This window comes from Calliphora vicina, chromosome 4 (assembly GCF_958450345.1).
Source record: "Calliphora vicina chromosome 4, idCalVici1.1, whole genome shotgun sequence".
In the NCBI taxonomy this organism is placed as follows: Eukaryota; Metazoa; Arthropoda; class Insecta; order Diptera; family Calliphoridae; genus Calliphora; species Calliphora vicina.
Genome location: NC_088783.1, coordinates 49,019,011 through 49,034,498, shown reverse-complemented (window position 1 = coordinate 49,034,498; position 15,488 = coordinate 49,019,011). Strand labels below are relative to the sequence as shown.

Genomic DNA, 15,488 nt, shown 5'->3' with positions numbered 1-15,488 from the left:
CTACGGGTATAGAATTTATCGATTTATTTCCCTATTTTTTTCTATACCATTTAGAAAGTGTCGAAATTTGTACCAACAAAGCGTCATATGCGGAAAGTTTTGCTTTACTTTTTACCACAGAAGCACATCTGTTGCTCATCAAAACTTATGGTTAATGAGTTACATCAGTTTCAACAAGGGAGAGATGGTTTGTGCGTTTCAGAGGTGCTGATTTTGACACGGAAGTTAAAAGTGACTCAGGTCAGCCAAAAAAAGCCTTACACCACGGGAGCTACTCATTCAGTAATCTCTAAACGCTTGCAAGCAGGATGATTCATCCACAAGCAGGAAAATTGGGTACCATACGGATTGAAGCTGAGAGACGGTGAAAGATGATTTTGTTTATCTGAAATGCTGCTTGAATATTATAAAATAATATAGTTTCTGCCACCAATCATTACTGGCGATGAAAACTGGATCCATCTCGATAACCCGAAGCGTAAGAGATCGTAAGCCTGGCCAACCAGCCGAATCGAGTCCAAAGCCAAATATTTATGGCGCTAAGTTAATACTTATCTTTGGTTGAACCAAAAGGCTCCTATCTAATATGAGCTGCTGAATATTGGCTTGATTCGTTCTTGGCCTCAAAAGACGACCAGTTCTTTTCGCTCGGAATTTATATGATGCCAGAATCTATATTGTATTGTACAAATATTTCAAAATAAAAGCTAAACACTTGAAAAAATACCGCATTTTTAAGTCATACACCCCATATTATATTTTTTGTAATATTCAATGTTAATACTTTTGTTTAGAGGTCGATCCAAAATATGTCAACCTCTAAAAAATATACGATTTTGCTCATATTTTCAGTATCTGGGTTTTAAATGACGAAGCATCGAAAAACTCTACCCTAATAATCATACATTTGTATGGGTTGATCTGTCAAACAAACAGCTTATCACAAAATGAATGGTTAAACAAAAATTTATGGAGAAGGTCGTTTACTGTATGATATATTTCAATTATTACATATGTAATTAAAAACACAGTATGAAACAAATTTAATAAAAATAAAACTGATAAGAAAATCATTGCTTATTTTTTTGGAAACATAATTTTTTTCAGTTATTTTAATACAGCAAGCGTGTTTTGCTAAGCAAAACAATTAGCAGTGTTTAATAAGCAATACAGCTCATAAGTTGGTTTAATTTTAATTAAAATTTAAATTTTAATATGAAATCCATTCAAGTGATTTTTATAATACTATTAGTACAAGAATTATGGCATTGTGATGGTTTAAGTACTTATGACGGCCGCCAGATAAATCTCAATCAAAAGAATATTATTGAGGGCTGCATGGATCTTAAAGTGAATCCCTGTGATGATTTCTATCAATATGCCTGTGGCAACTGGGGTCAAGTGTTCTATGAGGCGGGCACTAATTACAATGAACCCATTGATATGATGGACTATTATGTCAATATGGAAATGGCTATGGTATTCAATAGCTTTAGCTTACAAAATAAACCCAAGTTTATACAAGAAGCTTATAAATATTTTAAATCTTGTAGGGCTATTAAGGAATATGAGCCCTTTAATTATTTGGCAAATAATCTATTAAAATCGTCCGCATTGCTGGTAACACATAAGAGAAATATTATATACGATTGGGTTAGAACGCTGGCACAAATGAGCACCTATGGTTTAAATGATGTCTTTTTACGACAGATTGTCACGGCCAAGATAAATGAAACGAAATCATTCATTATTCAGTTGGATAAACCACTAATAAATGGAGGTTTTAAACCCATGACAAAAGTTAATTTTAATTATGTAATGAATTCCGTACCAGCATCCATAACGACTGAGGATTTGGAGACCTCATGGCTAGAAATTGAAAAGTTTGAAGAAAAATTGCAACAACTGGATAAAATTGCAGATGTTGAAGTGAAAACGGTAGAGGATTACTTAAGGGAGCGTCAAATTTATGTCAAGGATTTACCTTTAGACTGGCTAAAAGACTATTTAAAAATCATACTCAATCAAACAGAATTAAATCCCCAAATGCAATTGTATGTAGAAAATATACCCTACATGAAATCATTGGATGAATTATTAAAACAATATACACAAAAGTTTTTATGTAAATATTTGGAAATAAGATTTTTGTGGCACTTAAATCTAGAAGGACCCGTAAATTTCCTAGATGCAGGTTGTTTGTCCAGCACCAGACGATTAATGTCCAATGCCATGCATTGGCTGTATGAACAGCATCATCCCGAGCTGGCTCAGGAATATACAGCCATTTATGAAATATTTAATAATGTGCGCAAGCATTTCAACGAAACGCTGATAAAAAATAATTATGGTTTCAATGCCACCTTCATACAGTATCTACAAAATAAACTTAGCAACATGAAGCTGAGACTCAACAATATACCGCGCATAGACACTATTGCTAAGCTAGAGGAATTCTACCAGAGTTTAAGCTTAGATCCAGAGAAATTTTATGAAAACCATTTGCAATTGATACGATTTAATTTTCAGGCTCTTATTAATCTTTTAAGCAGCCAAACACAAATTTTGGATTCTACTTATTTAGAAAACCGAGTAACGGGCTCCAGCTCCTCCACCTTTTTTGTGAGACGAGCTAACATTGCATTTGTACCTTTAACCCTACTGGAGCAACCTTTCTATAGTCCCGCTTTAGATGATGTCTATAAGTATAGTACTTTGGGTTTCCTGCTGGCCCACGAAATGTTTCATGGCTTTGATGAGATCGGTCTGTTAACCGATGCCAATGGTATTACAAGATTGATAGAGTTCGATGAAAATCCTTTATTCAATTTGAGTTACAATTGTCTGCGTAATATTAATCCTTTGGTTGTTAATGAGAAAATAGCCGATATCAGCGGTTTACGTTATTCATACCAGGCATTTTTTGATGCCAATCCAGATGCCCTAACTAAAACATGTAACATAAATGACAAAGAAATACCTTTGATTAGAGTTTTCTTTTTGAATTTTGCACAATTCTTTTGCGGCACTGCCTCGACCCAGGAATTTTCTTCAATGTCTATACATGGTTCTGATCGCGAGCGAATTATGGATGCTCTAAAACATTTCCCGGAATTTTCGAAGGCATTTGGCTGCAACAGACACCAGCGGCTGTATGCGCAGGATGTTTGTCATTTGTGGTAGTTTTAAGTATGTATGTGAAAATAGACTAATTAGGAATAAAAAAAAACAATAAAACATAGATATGTTTAAGAAAAGAGATTTATTTTTTGGGTAATTTTTTATGATTAAAATTTTGTACCTCACAGTTTTGAATTCTAAGTATACATAAATGTAATAATAATCTACAAGAAGCATTAATATTGTTACGAAATAGTATTATCAATTTGAATTTAACGGTGTGTAACTGCTGCTTGCAACATTCATCATGTTTATGAACATTTTCATCACTAGAAACTACTACTTATCAACAATGTTGATAACAAGCTGTTATTAACATTGTTTATAAGTATGACAGCATTAACTGTGAAGCAGCTTCAAAAGCTCTAGGTGATCAGTGTGGAAATAGAACATTCGAGTTTTTCTGTTAGATTATTCATGGTACTTCAAGAAGATGGCTCTGTGTATATAAATAGTAAGAGCGAGTTATGAATGAGTTAGTATATCGTAGACGCTGTTATAGTAAACATCAACTGTGTCATCAATGTGTATAAAAATTGACTAACTATTTAAACTGTTGTGCATATCGCTTTTACTTGCAGTAAAAAGAAACCGGTTTATTTAAAGAAATATTTAAAGAAGTTTCTGTCTTTAAAAGCTAAAAACGTAAAAATAATATGCCCATAGATTATTTGATATCAAGTCGTGAAAAAAATATTCCTAAAGTGTGTCTTATTGATCTATGTAAAGGTCCTTCCAATAGGGACTCCCAGAATTTTATTCAATTTGTTTTGTCAAATAACAACGGACGGATATAGGATTCAAAAACACGAGCAAATGATAAAATTGTTTTGTTAAAATGGGTATACTGTTCCGGAAACATTCTACGTGCTTAGCCCATTTTACGGTGAGGGCAATTTATGGATGAATGGGTACGTCAACTAACAACATTTTCGAATTTGGGGCGATACCAATCCACATGAGACCCAAGAAGTTGCAATGTATCTGAAAGTCACCATATTTCTTTGAGAAATATGTTGGCCACGTCGTTGATTACCGACTTATTTTAGTTTGAATTGGATAAAATGTATACCAACGACATACGGCTTCAACAGGACAGCGCTACATTCTGCAGGACCGATTTAAGGGCCTGGTCATCTGACATGGTGGTGATGTGAACTGGCCATCGAGATCCCGTTAGACTTTGGTCCCGTTAGACTTTTTTGTGGGGTTTTCTTAAATCGCAGGTTTATGCGATTAAGCCACAAACCGAAGCGGCCTAAAAATCAACATAACCCATGCCATCGGTCAAATTAAGCCTGAGCCATAGTCCTGGAAAATTTTGACGATATTAAATTCTCCACACGCAGAGAAAAAATATAATTGGGCATGGTTACTGTAACCATTTATATAGTGTTACAATATTTTTAACAATATTATAGTCACAGTAACCATTTACATGATTGTGGTAACCATAATATGGTTAATTTGCGATTCACATGATTGTATCAACCATATATATGGTTACAGTAAACAAATATATGTTTGTGGCAACCATATTTATGATGAATAATTGTATCATAATATGTTGTTCCCAGATTATGATAAGCCTTAAGCCGAGAGCACCATAATATGATAAGTCCTTCATCATATAAATGGTTGTCACAAACACATATACATATGTTTGCTGTAACCATATATATGGTTGAGACAATCATGTGAATCGTAAGTTAACCATATTATGGTTACCACAATCATGTAAATGGTTACTGTGACTATAATATAGTTAAAAAACTTGTAACAATATTGAAATGGTTACAGTAACCATGCCCAACTATATTTTTTCTCTGCGTGCACATACCCAGCAAAAAGTTCCATTGAAAAGTAATGAGTTAAAAAGCCAACATAACTACTCCTCACCACTTATACATTGATATTTTAACACATTTTCTCGTTTTATACTAGTGTTGTACGTTTGGTTAAGCACCAATTTGTTTAGGATACATTTCCTTAGTAAAAAAATTTAAAAAAAATTTAAAACTTGATTGTTTCTAGAAGATTTCGACCCAAATATTATAAAAATACCAAAAAACCAATTTTTCTCTTGTTCTGCGGCTCTTCATGTATGAATATATAAACACTCCCCCAATTACGCGTATGAATACTCCCACATATAAAGGTACATCACAATAGGGTTATATAGCTGAAACAAAAAGTCGACTTTTCGACCTTTCGACTTTTTCCGTTTTTTAAAAAGTCGACTTTTCGAACTTTCGACTTTTTTCGACTTTTCGACTTTTTTAGACTATTTTCGACTTTTTTAGACTATTTTCGACTTTCCGACTATTTTCAACTTTTTACCATTTCTTGTAAAAAATACATAGTTTCTACATTTATTGATGCGCCTTTTGTAATGTTTAGCAATAAAAATGAAATTTATCAAGGCGATAATAGTTAGAAGAATGTTGCGTAGAAAAAAGCTTTAATTTATAAACATTTATTTATTATCTATATTAGCATATACTACAAAAAATGCAAGTGTACCAAATTGCAATAGTTTTAGTATAATGTTGCAATTAAATTTTTTTTTAACAATCTAAAAAGTCGACTTTTATCGACTATTCGACTTTTATCGACTATTTTCGACTTTTATCGACTATTCGACTTTTGAGATAACATAATCGATTGTTCGACTTTTTTCCGACCAAAAAGTCGATTTCGACTTTTCGACTTTTTTCAGCAAAAAGTCGATTGTTCGAACAATCGAACAATCGATTTATAGAACCCTACTTCACAACACGTATGTATGTAAGTACAATAGCACTTATTTGTAATGATGATTAGTGAGTTGAGTTGTTACGGTTGAACACCAGTGTTGCCAGTTTAATTAGTGAAGATTATGACAAAAATAATACGACAAATTAAACTAATTGAGCAATTGCGACAAAGATTACCATATGAAAACTCTACGCAAAATCAATTTTTTTCCCGTTGATAATAAAGTAGTAAAACCAAAAAAAATATATTAAGCTAATTCACAAGGTGTCCTAATTTCAGAAGTACTAAAATAATAACATGAAAAAATACGACTGTTGTGAACAACCCCTCATAACTAAGTGTGCTATTTCAAATCTAAATCAGCTGATATAAAAGACCGATACAAAATAAAACAATTACAAAAATTTTCTGTTACAATGCCAAGTGAGAAAACTAAAATAATAATTATTATTATTTTATAGCGTCCATTAAATATTATTCTGCAACCACTTTTACGAAAACAAATATAAATTTTGTTCAAAAAAATAATTGTAAACAAAAACAGCTGATTATCAGAGATCTGTGTCGAACACTTTTATCGGCGGCGGAGGCTTGTGAAAAATGGTATGGCGGTTTTGCTTAATTTTTCGAGACTAGAACTTTTTGACTGCGATTCTTGGTGTCGGCTCCCGAATATTATCAGCGACTCGACGGCTCGGCGTATGCGACTAGTAAGGGTTCGGCTCAGGTCTCTGCTGGTTGGATACGACAGCACAATAAACATAGCTTACAGAGTAGTAATAGTTTAGGACATTTTTTGGTTGAATAGCAACAATAACAATTTTAAACCATTGTGAAATATTAGAACATTATGACAATATGACATGATAAGAGACCTTGTGAATTGACCAATTATGTCATATTGATAGTGAAAAATTAAAGTGCTAATAAAATTACGAAGCTTAAGGCTCAGGTGCAGAATATATTAAACTACAAATGGACAAATATAGAACCAACAATGTCCATTTTCTGACATGGTTTTTAACTTTTTAGTACTTCCTTTAAGTAAAGCAGATGAATTTTATGAACATATTTTCTAATTTTTTATTTAAAAATAAATATAAACCAAAATTCTTAATTTATAATATTTTAGCTTTTTTTGGCTTTTTTTCTAAAGCGGTTTAGCTTTTTCTGGCCTTTTTTGAAGCCAATATAGCTTCTTTTTTCGCCAGCTCCTGGCAACACTGATTATAGCAACAATAGTACATATGACTACACTTTAGATTACTTAGAGACAGTTAAGTGACAATTGCCTTCACGCTAGATTACATGGGATGTATAAAGTAACCAATTGACTTCTCTCTCACATACGTGCCAGACACTAGTGACAATTACTGTCTATAAGTGAAACATTGACTACTTGCTTAACTGCTGGGTGTTATTTCAAATATTTATAGAGGGGATTCTACTCGGTATTTACCCGATGTATGGGTAAATATTGGTTAAATACCAGGTATATTTCTTTTTTAAATCTTTTTTTGGGTATTTATAAAATGATTTCAATATCAAAATATTTTCAAAAACTGAATGTCAAGCAAACCTAAAAATATTTTTATTCATATTACAAACTAAAAAACATTAAAAAAGGCGAATTAAATTTGTAATTCCGCGAGAAGGTATGTGTTTATTGAGCTAGTAGTTGTAAAATGCAACAAATTTTCATAAATAGTTTTTAGGTTTTAACATGGGAAGACAAAGAAATGAAAAAATATGGAAACATTTTTCGACAAGTGCCAGTGATACAAAGTCTGTGATTTGTATATATTGTGAGATAATTTATAAATGGCCAAATATAAATAAATAATTAAATAGCATTTAATAAATTGTCTAAAATGTCCTATTATGGCCAAAAGGGAAATTGGTAAAACAACCGAAACAGTTTTAACTGAGAATTCATTTGAATACAGTGATAGTGTAAGTTCTTCAAATTCTTCAAATTCACTCTCACCCTCATGCCGAAAAGTTACTGAAAGCCTAAATGGGAAACTAGCCAAGGCCTTTATTGTTTCCGGAACACCCTTTTCAATTGTGAATCACCCACTCTGGTTACAATTTTTCCAGGCCTTGCAACCCTTATACAAATTAGCGAGTAAGAAAGTAATTTCGAATAAATATTTGAATAAATTTTACATGGAAATGTTTCCAGATGATGACGATATAAGTTCTTCTGAATCATTCTTCACCGACACCTCGTACCATTTTTGATTATTTCTCAAGTGAAACTAATATTGAAAGTTTCAGCGACAGTGAATAAGAAGTTTTCTTTTTCTTTATAAAATTAAATAAAAAAAAAATCATTCTCTTGAACCATTCAATGTTTTTCTGCTCCACATAATCTTCAAGATAGTTTTTACCCACATTTTTGGTATACACCTGGGTAGTTACCCGTTTTTACCCATTTTACCGGGTATTTACCAATTGGGTTTTTACCCATTTTCCATCTATACAAATATTAAATTAATGAAAAAACTTTTGAAAGTTTAAAAACATATTTTTAAATGTAAATTTAAAATATTTTGTATTCAAAGCTTTTTTTTGTATGGTCTATCGATATGTGTCATTTATTTGTTTTCATTTCGAAACCCAAAAGACATACGAGTCATCTGAATTCAGTTTCAACGATTCTCCAAAATATTTGATTTTCCTCATATATGTATAGAGAGAGAGTAATTCATTTGGTATTGTTGTCAGTAATGTTCTTTGACATGTGTAATAGGGAGGTATTTGTTTAGCACCTTTTGGATTTTCGATGCTGTACGTCTTATAAAAACAAAAATTCGGATAACCTTTAGTGATTGCACATTGTATTTATTGTAACGGTTTTAGATGGCGGAGCATCGAAAATTTCAATACTACAAAATAGGGGCCACCCAATTGTATAATTATATAGTTGAATTCAAGCACTGGTATTAAACGGTGTATATAATAATAATTTATTAGTAATCGGGGCAATTTGTATTATGTGTTGAATAAAAGAGTTAATGTTATTTCCAAATAATTCAAGGTACAAATGAAACGTACTTACCGGCTCCGACTTACTCACAAGCCATTTGGTTAATGGGTGTTAAACTAATGAGTTTTATTGAAAATTACACTGACGGAACCTATTATTAAAAGTTGACCTTTTTTTTTGGTGTTTTCAAAATGAATAATACATCGACTATATTTTGTTTTGTTGAGTGCGACATTTAATTAAGTTTTAATATTAATAGAAGTCATGACATATAACACATAATAACAATAATATATTTTGCCATTAGACTATATTATTTAGATTCAATCAAAACTATGTATAGTAGAGCGAATCTATCTGTATGGAGGAAAAAAAGAGTTTTTGTTACCCCCTCATATTATTCCTTGGTTTCTTTTATGTGTAAAACAAATAAAAATAAAGTCTTTTTTATTAAAATTTTAATTACAGCCCACATTGTTTTATTATCAATAAATTTTTAATATTTCGTGATTTTCTAACACGCATGACTTGTCACTATTGTTTTGTTTGTTCCTTGTTTTACAATTTTATTAAAAAATTAACATGGTTTTATTAAATATTTTTACAATCAGAGTTTATGTGACAGTTATTTTTTCTAACATCTATTGTAGTTTTTTTCCATGTTGTTGACTAAACAAATATTTGCTTTAAAGGTGTGTCCAAGTTTTTATGTTTAATAAAAATCTGTAATAAAATATAAAACAATATAAATTTCTATGAATTAAATGGATTTTTATACATATTAGCTGACCTGGCAAACATTGTTCTGCCATACAAATAATTGTTAGTGAATATTTTTGCATTAAATGTACTTATTCTTATACAGGTTTACAATATATACATACAAAATTTCATAAAAATCGGTAGAGCCGTTACGTTTTGTCTGAAATTCAAATAAAGGTTTAATTATTTGGATATTGCTTATACAGAAATGCTAAAATCGCGATTAAGAAATGGAATAGTAAGGGTGGGAGGGTGAAAATTTGGGTTTATAGGTATCTATTGATGCCAAGTGAAAAAATGGGAAACAAAATGTTTGGCAATAAAATAAAAAACATTTTTTTGTATAGGTAAAAGATGCCAACTGCTTATTGTTGGCATATTGATTTGTCCAAGCTGCAATATTTTAAAAAATAATACTTGAGTCTTTGTGTTTCTCAAGTGCTCTATAATTGCTTAGCTTTCCTAAAGCTTTTGGGATAATGTTTCCGGATGATTTAAACTCAGCAACCAGTGAACTTTCTTGTCCCCCAACAAAAAATTTCAGTGAAAATATTATTTAAAACTGAGATGTAAATATGTTGTTAAACTCACTAAAACAATTTGTTTCCCAAAATATTTTTTTGATAATAAAAACAATTTGACAGCTGACTATTTAGGGTTAGTAATGGAGCATTACACGAGAAAACATTCTTGAACAATATTTCAAAATAGTTCTGATCAAGAAAGAATATTTGTGTCCAGTTCTGCTTTTACTTTTACTTGTTTATGTCCGTGGTTTAATAGTTTTTAAACTTCGGACGGATGAATATTTTGTTATAAAATTGTTCGTTGTTTAACCGATTTTGAACATTTTCAATACCAAACTTTTTAGAACAAGAGCGAATTATTGTGTAAAGTTTCAGCCTCCTGGATCTCCTAATCTGTGCCTTCAACATACAGAAGAACGGACGGACATGGTTAGAATGAACATTTTTTTTCAAAATTTTTTATTTTTTTTTATACCGATATTGCGAAATTTCAATATTTAACAAATAGGAAAGTATACAGAGAAGATGACTATAAACAGTTTTCTTTTAAAATTTATATGGGAGCTATGACTAATTATGGATAAATTACCAAAAAATTAAGTGGCATGTCTTCTGTATATATGAAACTTATTTGTATTGAATTTTATTTGATTATCAACGTTTTTAAGAGATTTAAGCTAGTTAAAGTGGAAACTATGGGAACTATGACTAATTATGGACAGATCATCACAAAATTGTGTGCGAGTTCGGCTTATATAAAACTTACTAGCTGTCCCGGCAAACGTTGTTCTGCCATATCTCATACAAAGTTTGAAGACTGCCACTATAATAGTACTCCAGATATGCAATAATAAATTTTTATTTTGTATGGGAGGTGCCACGCCCATTGTACCTATATAGGTCAATTGTGAATCTAAACCATCCAGGGACAAACTCAAACACACACAAAAAATTTCATCGAAATCGGCTCAGCCGTTACGGAGGAGTTCAGTTACTAACACTCGTATAGAAGAATGCCATATCTCCGGAACTACTATGCCGATTTCGTGAAAACTTCACATAAACCATCTACAGACCATCCCCAACGTACCCTGAAATTTTGGTTGAAATCGGTCGACCGGTTTTCGCAGTTAGTGGTGACATCAAAATGTACATTTCTTTTTATATATAAGATTTGTGATGAATTTGGTTTGGATATCTATAAAACAAAGATATTTATGAGAGCTTTAATATTATAAGATAATATAATCATATGGGGGCTAGGAAAAATAATGGACCAATTCTAACCAAATTCAATAGGTCGTTGGGGCAATAGAAAAGCTTGTTCCAAATTTTGTTGAATTATCTATGAAATTGCGACCAGTAGTTTGATTAAAAGGTTTACATGAACGGACGGAAGGACATCGCTTAATAGACTCAGAAAGTGATCCTTAGCAGATTCGTGTACTTCAAGGTAGGTGTTGAGTCAAACATTTTTCACGTTTCAAACATCAGCACTAACTCAATATACCTCACTATGGTGTTGAAGGTTATAAATATTTCTGATCAATATTCTCTATTGATCAGAAATGTTGGGGAAAACTGCATCCCTTTGGTTATTTTCAATAGTCCACATTGTGTATTTAACAGACAAAAGGACAGATGGATGGACATATCTAGCATTGTCATTTAGTTAATTTTTTATTTTTTTATTATTTCTGATCAAGAGAGAATTTTTGTGTCAAATATCTATTTTCTATTGTTCTTAAATATCTTACTGATGGACAATCTGTTCTAAATTATTTTTTGGTTGAATCGATTTTGACCATTTCCCATAACAAATATTTGTTATCAAATAGATTCTGTTCTATTCGTTAAAAAATTCATCCGAATACGTGCTTAAATGTGTTTTCTATTTAACTCCAATCTTGTGTACATTTAGATTTCTTGTGCCAAAAAAATCAGAAAAATTCAAAATCTGCTCTTATGTTTTAATTTTCAGTTTTTGTTATACAGATTTTGTCCATTTTCAATATTTAATATTTCTTATCAATGGAGAATAATTGGGAAAAGATTCGTCCCTCCCAATAATCACTATAGTGGATTTAACAAACAGAAGGATAGAAGGAAGGGAATACATTACTAGGATTTAGTTATTTTTTTATTATCTCTAAACAAGAGAACATTTTTTAACCAAATGCCGATTTTTAAAGGGAAATAAATGAGTTTTTTATAGATTGCGATGTAATATTGGTTTTCATTTTAAACATTTAAGTTTATTTTAAATAATTTTCAATTTATCTATCTACTTACTTTGAAATACGTTTTGACCTTATAAAAATAATTATCGCTTTTTATATTTCTGTACGAAAGTTTTAGGTTTTAATTAACACTAATGTGTTTTGGTAAGTAAAAGCATTAAAATAAAGTTACAATCCAAGTAACTTTTGGGAAATTTATTTGGAAATCGTTGGCAGTCATTTTAAAATGAAACTTACAGCTATACCTAAATAAGAGCGTTTATCGTTGTCAAAAATTTGCTATTTCCACATATGAAAATAAGGAAATAACGTTGCGGCAAGGTGACCCATTGGAAAATCTAATTGTGACAGAGCATTATGTAGCGCAGTTGGCTACAGAACATGAAAAAAAACTGTCGTTATTTAAATTATTATTTTTGGTTTCGATGGTCGTATTTGGGTAAGATTGTAAGATTATCTGTTACATTCGCTTTGCCATAAAATCATTAAGTTAGAAAATCAATTAAAAAATAACAAATTCCAAAGAAAGATATTTGGTTTTATATTAAAACAGACACTAAATTTCCTGGAATAAAAACATCATTTATTTTTTCCAAATATTTTCATGTTCGTAAAATTATTTTACTTTCTTTTAGCAATATTTACAACTTCAGAGAAAACAATTTAGAGTGAATATTGTGAATCTTTTTATGCAAACCATAAAAAAATATGGGAGTATATTTATTTGGTCGTACTGTCTACAACACATACATATATATTCAGATACCTTATGAATTTATATGTCCGTCCGTCTGTCTGTCTGTTGAAAAGGGAGCAAACGAAAGGAGATAGATCGCTGAAACTACACAAGTACTCTCTATTGATAAGGTTTGTTTGGTATTGAAAATGTTTGGAATCCAATTAGTGATAATGAAATATTTCTCACAAATATTCTACCAAAAGTTTGTAGAAGGATTTTGATTCATATAAATTTTATTTATCTGCATCTTGTATAAGATAATTATGAATGTTTAAGTAATTTTCTGAGTATATTTATTTGGTCGTACTGTCTACAACACATACATATATATTCAGATACCTTATGAATTTATATGTCCGTCCGTCTGTCTGTCTGTTGAAAAGGGAGCAAACGAAAGGAGATAGATCGCTGAAACTACACAAGTACTCTCTATTGATAAGGTTTGTTTGGTATTGAAAATGTTTGGAATCCAATTAGTGATAATGAAATATTTCTCACAAATATTCTACCAAAAGTTTGTAGAAGGATTTTGATTCATATAAATTTTATTTATCTGCATCTTGTATAAGATAATTATGAATGTTTAAGTAATTTTCTGAGCGGGACCTTGTATAGGGAGAGACAACAATTTTTTTTTTTAAAATAATTTTAGAGTACCTAGAACTAATTTGTGCAATATACTAAGAGAATTCCTGCATAATCAACGTATTTATGACTGCTCAAACAGTAATCCGGGGGATATTTGTAAGCGGGCTAGGTGAAATCAGGGACAGATATTTCTCATTTTAAATACCAAACAAACCTTATCATATGAGAGTCTTTTGCGGAAAATTTCAGTCTGCCACCTCCTTTCTTTTCCGCCCTATCGTATTAGCAGACGGACGGACATATCAACATCGTCTTATGAGGCCCAAGAATGAAAATATTTTTGGGTGTGCGATGAATATTTCGATTTGTTACAAACGGAATGACAAAATCAATATACCGTCCATCTTTTTTGATGGTGTGTATAAAATTTACATTTCTGCAATGAATTTCTGCATAAAATATTTTACATAGATGACAATGATTCCCAAAACATTATAATTTTGATTGATTTACGTTGTAAAATGTTCCTTCATAAGAAAGACAAATAAGAATTATATAATTGCATGCTTACTCCATAACTGCAAGAGAATTATAAAGCAATTTATAATGTTTAGACAAATTAAAACTAAATTTAAAATTCTGCAAACTTTTGCTTGTCATATAATTTTAAGAATTTTCTTTTGTATTTATAATCTCTTTATTTTACATTTTTTTAAAGTTTTAATAACGTTGTTTAATAATCATATTGATTTGTCTTGTTCAAATTAATAATAACAGCCATTCATTTTGGCAAAGATTGAAATGTTGTAGTGATTTATAATAAAAAATAATTTACATGTCATTTACACTTGTTAAACACGTGCGCCACCTCCAGCTAAATAGGGATGTCATACCTAGAACATTTCCAACATTATAGGAATATGTTTATTTAGTAAACCTTAGCAAATATGGGTCACTTCTTTAATATTTCAATTTTAAATTTATTATTTAAACTAAAGAACTAAGTTAAACTAAATAGTTATGATAGCATAATATTGTTTCTTGGTTTTAATATCTATAATACAATACATGCTTTAGATTTCCTATTATGGAAATACCCCTATGTATTTACCTCGCCGTATTATTGCAAAAGAATATTAGATTTATATAAACAGCTATATATGTATGCATACACGTATACATTTCATCAATCATATTTATATATTTGAATTTATAAAACAGAAATCAGGCACTCCATCAAAGTAAAGAAAATGTCAGAGCTAATATATACATGCAATTTACAATAGAGGGATCAAAGGCGAAGCATGAAATATTTATATTTTTTTATTTAAGAATTAATTTTTTTACAGAATTATTTGAAGGTTCTAAATACTAGACTAAATTTAATTAAGGACAGAAAAATATAAAGTTTATTTTAGTCTATGTCCTATAAGTTAAGGTTTTTGCACATCTACTTCTATCACATGGTCTGCTTTTACAGAATTCTATATCCATATTTATATAACACTAGCTGACCCGACAGACGTTGTCCTGTCCAAACTAAAAAAAATGCTTGTGTTCGATTTGTGAATTTGTGAGAAGCGCACAGTGGGAGAAACCCCTAATTTAGTGGAATTAAATTCGTATCTTCTAAACGCTTGGCCAAATTAATTTCATTTATATGGAAATATTGCAGGCAAGGGGGTAAGCTAATAAAGTAATGC

At 30.8% G+C, this 15,488-nt stretch overlaps 1 protein-coding gene across 1 annotated transcript; it reads left to right on the top strand.

Moving 5' to 3' along the window:
• The first annotated feature begins 1,215 nt into the window (after positions 1-1,215).
• LOC135958416 (membrane metallo-endopeptidase-like 1) lies at positions 1,216-3,183 on the top strand. The gene has a single exon (XM_065509321.1). The coding sequence runs from the start codon at positions 1,216-1,218 to the stop codon at positions 3,181-3,183; it is 1,968 nt and encodes a 655-aa protein (XP_065365393.1).
• The last annotated feature ends 12,305 nt before the right edge of the window (positions 3,184-15,488 follow it).